This window comes from Capsicum annuum, chromosome 9 (assembly GCF_002878395.1).
Source record: "Capsicum annuum cultivar UCD-10X-F1 chromosome 9, UCD10Xv1.1, whole genome shotgun sequence".
NCBI classification, from domain to species: Eukaryota; Viridiplantae; Streptophyta; class Magnoliopsida; order Solanales; family Solanaceae; genus Capsicum; species Capsicum annuum.
In genome coordinates, this window is record NC_061119.1 from 132065777 (window position 1) to 132076233 (window position 10457).

A 10457-nucleotide genomic window follows, 5' to 3' on the forward strand; every position below is an offset into this window, starting at 1 on the left:
GAGAACAATTAAAGCAAACACAAGTATAGAATTCAAAAAGAGAGGGACCTGGTCCCATCTCCTTGGTTAATACCTAATGATGCTTAAATAATCACAAAATATTGCTTGAAGAGCTATGCATTTTTCTCTTCTCTAAGCTGTCAAGTCTAAGAGTCGCACTTATTAGGTTATGTAATGTCAGTTCAAAATGAACGTCTCTTAATGACATTGGTCACTTCCTAAAATTGCTAAATAAGACCTTCTTGTCCTTTTTCTTCAACTTTTCCAAATCATCTTCCCAAATCTACAAGTCTTATCTAAGCCAAACTGGTCCCAGCTCATCACTGTCACTCAAAATCAAATGGATGATATTACTACTTCCTCAAACCCAACAAAAGAACATAAAGTAGATAAAACTCCAGAGAGTCAAACTGGACATCCCAAGTTGAACATCTTGATTCTTTTGAAATTAAAAGTATGAAAGACATCACTCCTAGTCCCCAACAATAATCTAAGTCTATTCTTCTAACTGGATCTTTCTTAGAATGTCCAGAACCTACAATCGAGTCAGTCTCCATTAGACCCTCCTTAACCTTAGAAGTTTATGTTCAGGTGATCATGGTAGATAATCTAAACCAAGGGTTTGGGTCACTAATAGACCAACAAATTTCTCAACCTAAAACTTTCTTTTCTAAAAGAAATTAAAAATTTCCTAAAAATTTCTAATTTCTTGGGTCATCTAAAAAATCCAAAAAAGTTGAATCCTCTGAAACACTGAAAACTCCTGATTCTCCTACACCCTCAGATAAAAACCCCATTTTGTTCAGTTATTTGGTGAAGAAATTCTGGTGAAAAATATTGATCTTTCCTTAATTTAGAATTGGGTAGCGGAAAACTTACTTCTACTAACACAAAAGAAAGCTTAGTTGATGGAGTGGAATAGAAAGTAAGTGTTAATAATGAAATAAATCGGGGAAAAATTATATTGTTGCCTCCAAATAAGGAAGATGAGGAGAATAAGGATAAAGTGCCTCTGAGATGGACTGTGAAGAAACTAAGGAGAATAACACGAAAAAAGAAAATGATGAACTCTGAGATGTAAGTGACTAGAACCTATTCTACAAGAGGTTTTGAAAAGAAAATTTAGAAGATGCCATAAAGGCCAACAAAGCTTCAACCATGAAAATAAGAAGGCTGAGAAAATTTATTGCAGTAGAGGAGAAAGAAAATATAGAAGTTGCGGAGATTGTAAAAAGGGAAGATAGATTCTATAGTTTCTACTGCTACTAAAGAAAGAAGAACGGAAGTTTAAGATGATGAGAGATTCTCTAAGTCAAAAACTGGTAGCTCTACTGAAATAAGGCAGAAACATATAACTATCAACAAAATAAAGACTCTAAGGGACCTTCTCCCATGAAGAGAAAAGTTGATGAAGAAGGAGAGCCAAGTAGTAATCCCAAAAGAATGAGAAAAAGAAAGACATGCCTAGAGAAAGAAAGACTGGGAACCCGAGAACACTGAAGGTTCTGTCTGGGAGAGTGTTTGATCCAAGAATTTATGAAAAACTTGGGATGTAGAACTAGTTGAGCATATGAGACATTAGGGTTAGTTGCACCTATTGTCTTTAAAGGTGAGGTGAGAGAATTCTACTACTCCATGGAATTCACAGATGATGGTTTGAGTTTGACTGCATAAGTGTAGGGAAAGATTCTTAAGCTAGATGAAGAAACACTAGGAAGAATCCTGGATGTACCTGTTGTAGGGGTATAAACTGTAGTAAAACAACAACCTATCACTGAATTTATGATTGGGGAATCAAAGGTAGGAGGGACTTCAACAATTGTAATGAAAAAAAAGTTTTTAAAAGGTGAGTATCAGTTGGTATTTGAGTTTATCAACAAAGTCCGATTGCCAAGTTCTGAAAATAGAATAATTACCTCCAGTGTTGATTTGTTTTTGATTGAATCCTTGAGCAAGTTTGAATTGATAAGTCTTCCTGCTTTAATAATAGAGCATATGCATAAAGTGATTCATAAAAAAAGTAGACATGGAATGTCATATGGATATCTCATGGACAAGGTGTTTGAAAATCCTGGTGTGTATTAGATTAAGGGAACACCAGAAACAACCAAGCAGATGATTATCCTGACAACTCTTGTAGAGAATAAATGCATGGATGGCAAAGATGTAACTGTGTCTTAAGTATCTGAGTTGCTAGCTATTCAAGGAAAGTTGGAAAAGAAATTGGAAGAGCTAAGGATCAAGTGAGCTACCAAAATGCTAAAATAGTGCACCTAAAGTTTCAGAATCAAAAGTTGTCCTCTGAGGGACCATGTGTCTCTGATGAACTTCCAGCTGAACACGCAAGACTCCATAAACAATGGTAGAACTGACTGGTGAAGTACAAGAACTAAATGATGAGGTAAAGGTTCTCACCAAAGAGTTGTTAGCTGCCTACAATGCTGAAAATGAAAGAAAGATATTTTACTTAAGTCCCTTTCCCCCTAACCTCCCTCTATCTAAGCCTTATTTTCCTTGTCCTCTAATCAATCCTTTGCCAGTCTCATATATTGCTACTTGTATTGGCTTTTGAAGACATTTATTTTATGTGATTATTTAAGTATGATTGTAGTGGTACTGACTTCTATTTTATGTATGCATTAATTCTGCCTGTGTACTTTATTTGTCTTTTTTATTTTAAGATGTTTTCACTACAAAAAATGGGTAAAATTGCGGGGTTTATTTGAAGGGGTTATTTTAACCACTTTAAAATTATATAAAATGCGAGGATTAAAAATCTGTCACTAAAATTTATAAATTTGTGGGAGTTTTAAACCCCCAATATCAATTGGGTTTTAAATCCCCGCTATCAATCGAAAAAATAGCACTTATGCCATAAAAAACATTTTCCCTTTTTTTTAATTGGCCAAACATTTCCCTTTTTTTTTAATTGGCCAAAATATTTTCTCTCTCTAAACAGCATTAGCACTGACCCGCTCTCTCATTTTCTCCCCCTAATTGACCCTCTCTTTCATTCCCCACTCCCCAGATGAGGCATCTTCGAAGAGTCTAGTGGTTGTTGAGATGGAGAATGCATTTTTGAGAATGGAGAAGCCTCCTACTGATGATATTTGTCCTATTTGCTTTGGAAATATTGTTGTTCCTTGTCGATGTCCCTGCGGTCACTGGTACTGTGGTAATACTTTTAGCTTGTCTTCAAATTTTTGGCTTGGTTTCCAGGTCTACTGTGTTAATTTTGTTATTATTGCTTTGTTTACCAAGAAATAGATTATGTGCAGTTTTTTTGGGAGTGAAATTGGGCATATATGGTGTAGATGGATGTTCTTTACTCTTTTCTTGAATTTCCTTACTACTAGATAGTGCTAGTGGATAGTGGTCTTTTTGCAGTACATTTATACTTAACAACTCGCCTTAGAAATTGACAGTGGAAAATGTGGAAGCACCACATGAAATTATATAAAGTTGGATTACATTATGTTGTATGAAAAGATATATAGATATAGTTGGAAAGCCAGCTTAATCCCGTAATTTTTTAGGTTCATTCCCGTAATCTCGATCACTCTACCCGTTTCAGTGATTTTGTCAAAATATGAAATATGTTAGGGTTAGAAGGGGAGCCTCATATGCTTGGGAATCCCTTTTTCTTCTAGCGTAGGAGTTGGTCTGCAGTTGAATTTGGCATAGACCTTGTCGTAAAAGAAATATTATTTAGCATTGAATGAAACAGGTCCAGGTAGAACAGAAAGGATACTAAGAATTTACATAGCTGTGAGCATGTGACTAATGTATGGTATTGAGACATAGATGTACTAGTAGTAGTAGTTGCTATTATTTGAATGAGTATTTCACTATTTATGTAGCTAGAATTTTTATCAAATCGGATTATTAGAACACAACTTTGTGGCAGTTTTGCACATAATGAAACCGTTTCTCTTTATTAAGAAAGGTTAAAAAATGTACTGTGTCAGCTTGTTTCGAGATACTTCTGATATTTTTGATTTTGAGCATAGTCGTACAAGAAGTCCTAGTGAATCTCATGCAAAGCAATTTTGTCTTATCTTATGAGTGAGTATGACATTGGTTTTGTTATACGAAGTGCAATATTGTCTGTAAATATTAAAAGAATTGGATGTTACTTCTTATCTATGTGACTGGAAAAACATTGGTAGTGTAGTTGTACCTTTTTTGTTATACAACCATTGTGTTTATTAACTGAAGAGTCTCGAGCTGGGGGTATATCGAAAACAACGTCTCTACCTCACCTCTGAGGTAGTGGTATGGACTTTGTACATTCTACCCTCCCCAAACCCCATGATGTGGGAGTATACTGGGTATGTTATTATTATTATTGTTGTTCTTATTAACTGAAGTAGAGGACTTTGATAAACATAGGGAAGGGTTCATACGGTCCTGTTTATAAAACTCGACACTTGAGGACTTCAGAAATGGTTGCCATCAAAGTCATATCATTATCTGAATGGGTATGCTTGCTCTGTGCTCTAGACTCTAATATTAGTTCATCTCAGGTGGTTCAGTTTGTCTCTATGTGTAGTTATAGATATATGTCTTTATTTTAGGATGAAGGCTATGAAGAAATTCGAGGTGAAATTGAGATGTTACAGCAGTGCAGTCATCTAAATGTTGTTCGCTATCTTGGTAGCTACCAAGGAGAAGAGTACCTTTGGGTATGAAGGGTCATCATTTCTTTGGACTTCAAAATTAAATCATGATTTGACTGATTTATTCAAGTGTTTCTGTTTCCGTTCTCCCCTTTATAATGTCTGCAACCTATACTAGAACTTCAGTTCATTTAATTTATGAGGAAAAATAAATTTTTGGCAGATAGTAAAGGAGTATTGTGGGGGTGGAAGTGTTGCTGACTTGATGAATGTTACAGACGAGGCTTTAGAGGAGTATCAAATAATTTATTTGTCGAGAGGCATTGAAGGTATGCTTTATATTGGTTTAGAGTATACGTGTATGAACTTCTGATACAAGGTCATGCACTTGCCTTTTGTCGAGGGATTCTCTTCCCCTTCATTCTATTCAAATTAAAGGGTTCACAAAAACTAGCTTAGATGGTTTGCAGAATCCTCCACATTACTTCTTCTTTACCTTTGCGACCGGTTATAAATATTCCTTTCTATCCTACTTCTCCTGGCTTTCAGTTTAGCTCCCAACTAAAACATAGTTATAATTTTGAAAATGTTGAAGTTTAGAAGCGTAATAATTCTATCTTTATCCATAATGTCCTTAGACTTGTTCTGTGTTCGTCGTACTTCTGTAACTCGTACCCTGCAACTCTACTAGAGAATATTGTAAGACTGTGACTTTCTTTCAAACCTTCCTCTACCTGTATAGTGGAGATAAAAGCTACTCATTTTTGAAGATATTGCCTTTTAATTAAAAAAAGAGATGACTTTTCCAAGGTTTATGGAAGGTTAATGAAATACATGGAACAGAGATAAGGTTTCAGCATAACCTATGTGATGTTTTGCTTAAATACACATAACTGTTATTATCTCAAAAGATATGGTGCAGAGACAAGATACTGGTTCTAATATTGAATCATTTTGAACAGTCTTTTCTATTAATGTGGAATTATCTACTTAAATGGATCTCTTATAAAACGCTTTTCAGCTTTTTGTATTTGCATCTGAAGTAATGTTAGATGTGATGTAGGGCCTCTCCTATCTGCACTCTATTTTTAAACTACACAGAGATATTAAAGGTGGCAATATCTTGCTAACTGATCAAGGAGAGATTAAGTTGGGTGAGTACTTTCTTTATCTTTTTAATTCTTTATCTTTAGCATCTTTTGAATTGTTTTATATTAGTTATTAACTGTACTAGATCTTCAAAGTGTGGTTAGTTTCTTGTTTGGTGTATTGAAAACTGAATGGAAATTTTTTTCTCGTACTTTAAGGAAAAAAATCAGAATATTGTTTGCTAGTTTTGAAAGAAAAGGTTCTTGGATTCTACATAATCTGGAATAATTTGTCACCTAAATGAGAAGGTGATTTTGGTGTTGCTGCACAACTGGCTAGAACCATGTCCAAACGTAACATGGTATGTATTATGCCATTACCCTCAATCTATTGGCAGTGTTCCATGATTCTTGCAATTATTTCCCACTTCTTATTTGTTATCATCAACTTCAAAGGTAAATTCCTTTGCTTGCACACCACGAACCCTTCATGGTCTAGTCATGATTGCATCTCTCCAAAGTTCTTTTTCTCCTTTGTTAAATCTACATAACCATTTGGAAAGTAAATTGGAAATTCAACCCCAACCCCTATCTTTTAACTGATGCACTTTTGTATGTACTTATGGATGGTCATCCCAATCAACGACACCCTAATCTCAACTTGGTGTTGCCTTTATGAATCTTATATCCATTCTGGTCTAATCGAAGTGATGCACTGTCCAAATGTACCTATTTAAGGTATCTGAAATTGAGACCTGCACAAGTCTTACAGTATAATAGGCCCGTGTCATTATCATGTTCTATTTTTCGAGAAATGTCTTCATTGTGTTCGAACTACACCAATTAATTACATTGGGTGTTGAAAGTTTTGCCCCAATAGAGAGGTCTCATCCACTAGTTGGTGGGTTGACCATTTCTGTTTCTTTGGCTATGTACCAGGGAAAATGTGACATTAGACTTATATTTCTATTCCACGAGTGTAGACGATAAGGCAAAAATGAGTATTCACATTTTTACCCCAATTCATATTTTTTGTAATTACATTGATTGTTTGTACGTAGTCGTTTTGTTCTGCTATTGAATCAGCTTCAGCCGATTGCGTGCTAATTAAACACTTTTGTTTGAATGGTGGTTAGGTACTGTATTTTACGCCCTCCATTTCTAAATCTCCGGCTGACCATTCCCCCCAACAGCTTCTCGTTCTTTCTTTTTCCCCTTTTGGTAAGTTGAAAACTTTAATTTATTTCAGTGGTATAAAATTGGGACTCAAATAAGGTCTTTGAAAAGGATGGTTCATTGATGGAGTTTTAAATTTTACTTCAATGTTACTTGGTTTCATCATCAAGTATGGCCTTACAATTGGTTGTAGATTTCAAGTACAGGGCCCTTTTAGTTGTGTTCAACTATAATAACTGTTGTAATGTTAAAAATTTAGTTCTAAATTTTGTACTACTATAATGTGTTCTTTTTATCTTTGCTTTTTATCATTCATAATGCAAATAATTAGTCTAGTTATTTATAATAAGGATTGAAAGTTTATCTGACGAATTTTTATATTTTGTATTTTTATATAGCCAAGTGATGCGGTTAATGGACCCATTTTGTCCATGGGTGCAAGGAGATCACATGATGATACCGATTCTAATGACAGTTGTTGATTTTGTTGCAAATTGTCATGGATATTCAATTATGATGATGTAATTATGTGGTTGAAGTGAATCTTAGAATATTGAAGGTTGTGTTTAAATTTGATTTTTGAGTTTGAAGATACTATTTAATGTTGAAAATTTGGAGTTTGAAGATGCTAATGTTGAAAATTTAATTTTGAAGTGTAATGTTCAATGTATTTTTGATATGCTTGTTAATTACAATGTTTAATTAGTTATTAATGATATATGAATTGAACAAATATTGGATTATAGGTTATGCCTAAAGGAACAATTAAATTTGAGTTAAATTAGAATTTATAATTAGATATTGAAAATTGATGGGCCCTACTAAATTAAAAAAATTGTAGATGTTTTAAAAACCTGCAATTTATAAATAAAAATTTGTAATAAAAAAAAACTAAATTTAGATTAATGGGGGTCGATCGGCGCAAATTAATTATGGGGGTCAGAAAAAAACTGTCACCAATTTATTGTGACGGCTCATATTGTGGGGGGTTTTGGAAATCCTCGGAATTGAAATTTGTGGGGGTTTTAAACTCCCGCAAACTATAAAATTAACCCCTGAAATTTGACCCATTTTTTGTAGTGTTTAGATGGTAGTATTGCCTTAGTAGCCATGAGCTAATTAGCCTGTACTTATCTTTACTCTTGCTTTACTGATAATCTCTTTCAATGATGCCAAAAGGGGGAATACTGACTTTATATGTAAGGTGCTCGCTCATGTGTGGTGCATGCTGATAGGGAGGAGTAAGTGATGTGCTAAGTAAATGGTAAGGCACAGTGACAGGGGGAAGTAAACATGTACTCATAGTTCTTGCTGCAAATGACAACAAGGAATCAGGTCCCGGTGTTACATGATAGTTGAAGCATTATGATAGGAGGAATATTTATCTTCAGAGTGGTAATCATACTGATTAAATATGATGGATGTGCCCATAGTTGTATGGTTGGTTTGTCATCATAAAAAAAGGAAAAAAATTGCTATATGTAGTTTTGATGATGAGAAGCTAACTGCAAGGAACCAGTTCCCTAGATGTTCATGGTACATAACAGTTGGCACGCGTGTCTACATAGTTTATCCTCTTTATAAGAAACTTGTAGGTGTTGCTTTTACTGAATAGGATACCCGGTTCAATGATATTTCAACACTAATCATCAATAATCTATAAAAGGAAAAAGATGTTTCTTCATCAAGCGATTTTTGACAAATACAAAGAGTAAAGAGAGCCAGTAAAACCCCATTTCAAACTACTCAAGTCTTAATCGTTTTTGTGTACTTAAAAAATAGAAATTGTTCTTAAGTGAGTTCTGATTTGTAAATGAATTACTCATGTTATAAGAGTAATGAACTTTTCTCCTTGAGTAGAGAATGCTTAGGTAGAGTTTCCTAAGTTAGTTCTTGATTAGAGCTATTCAGTGTTGAGGGTCCTTGGTAGAGTTGCCAAGATAAGCTTGCAGTAGAGTTATTACAAGCGGAAGGAACCTAGAGTTAGGTTCATTGAAGGATGTAATCAAGAGTTTGATTATAGTGGATTTTGGAGTGCTTGTGGGGCAATCCATGGGTTTTTCCTAACTTGAGCAAGGGGTTTCCATGTTAAAATCTTGTATTTTTACTCTTCCTGCACTATCTTTTGATTCATTGTTGCTATTTTGTGTTTTTGCCTGTGATAGACTTTGAGGGACCTGGTCTCTCACTGTGTGGTGAAACACTAAGGTTTCAACAATAGGTAATGAGATAATAAGCAAAAATCAGAAAAAGACTATATATAATGATATCACTAGCAATGATAAGTGATAAATAAAAATGAATCGTTTATAATATATCAAAATGAGGGAGAGCAAAAGAACCAGATACACAAGTGAATCCCTCCCAAGACATGATATGGTCGGCACTTAAGCCACTACTAAAAGATAACCAGAGTACTAGGTAGAATAAAAAATATACACAATATATACAAGCAATTTCGAGTACAAAAGACTAAATTAGAATAGATAGAGGAAGATCAGCCTCGGATGACAACAAGCTCACCCAGCTCTTAATGAGTACTGAAAGGTAGGAACCACGTCAACGTTAACTGCTAGTACTCGAATCTGGATCAAGGAAAATATGCAGAAGTGTAATATGAGTACCAAAGCAACGGGTACTCAGTAGGCATCATTGGCCGACTGAGCTCAATACAGAAAAAGTATAACTACAATGCACGGGTGTAATCTTAGTCAACAGTAAACAGGGATAGAAAGGTAAACAACTACCAAGCAACAGAAATACAGTAAATGAATAACACAGTAAAAATAGACAAATCAAACATAACCTAACTGGGCCCCTATAAGCATACCCATTAGTTGGTGGGACACACAAGAAGTAATTAAAGAAGATAAATGTAAGTAACCTGTAACCGAACCGATCCCAAGAAATTATAATAGTCATCTAGATATGCACGGGCTTAAACCGAACTAATGGGTAGTAACAAGATGCCAGATGTCGGGCTCGAACCGATAGCGATGGATAATAACAAGAGGCCATATCCTAGATTCGAACCAATAATAGTGAGTAGTAAAAAGAGGCCACATATATGATATACAACCAAACTCATAATCAGATGCAGGACTCAGCAAAACCATAACACTCAGAACAACCATAACCAGGAACTCCCAAACCATCACAACCAGATGCCAGACCCAAAATAAAACTCATAGTAACCATACCCAACTATAATATTAAAATCCAAACCATACAATAACCAATAACAAAGTGGTACCAAAATTCACAATCAATGATAGAAATAATTACATACTGAATCTAAACCAGAACTAAAATACATTTAACTAACCATTTGCATATCTTCATTACAAAGGATAAAAATCCAAGGTTTCACAACTTAATTCAATGTCCTTAAGTGATAGATGCTATCTCATACAGAATGACAAAATACCAAAATTTACTAGAATAGGGTCTTAACCGAATAAATAAGGTATGTTATATATATCAAACGGTACACAACTACAAGTATTTATCCAAAACTAGCATAATAGTACACAAGTTCAGTAAAAAAGTTCAATGTAAAGTTAGGGTAAGCCTA

At 34.6% G+C, this 10457-nt stretch overlaps 1 protein-coding gene across 17 annotated transcripts; it reads left to right on the top strand.

Annotated features, from left to right (window-relative positions):
• Positions 1-2907: 2907 nt before the first annotated feature.
• On the top strand, positions 2908-7454 carry LOC107842717 (serine/threonine-protein kinase dst1). Of its 17 annotated transcripts, none has more exons than XR_007044987.1 (8): positions 2915-3175; positions 4393-4481; positions 4578-4685; positions 4843-4948; positions 5672-5773; positions 5927-6069; positions 6844-6928; positions 7282-7454. XR_007044987.1 is itself a non-coding variant. In XM_047396988.1 (5 exons), exons 1-5 carry the CDS (start codon positions 3064-3066, stop codon positions 5680-5682), a joined length of 426 nt encoding a protein of 141 aa, XP_047252944.1. In that variant the 5' UTR covers positions 2915-3063; the 3' UTR covers positions 5683-5774. The 17 variants fall into 17 exon arrangements, 2 of the variants coding, with proteins under 2 accessions (XP_047252944.1, XP_016542160.1); XR_001666030.2 differs by having other exon boundaries at positions 2918-3175; positions 5683-5773; XR_007044993.1 differs by lacking the exon at positions 5927-6069 and having other exon boundaries at positions 2908-3175; positions 4847-4948.
• The last annotated feature ends 3003 nt before the right edge of the window (positions 7455-10457 follow it).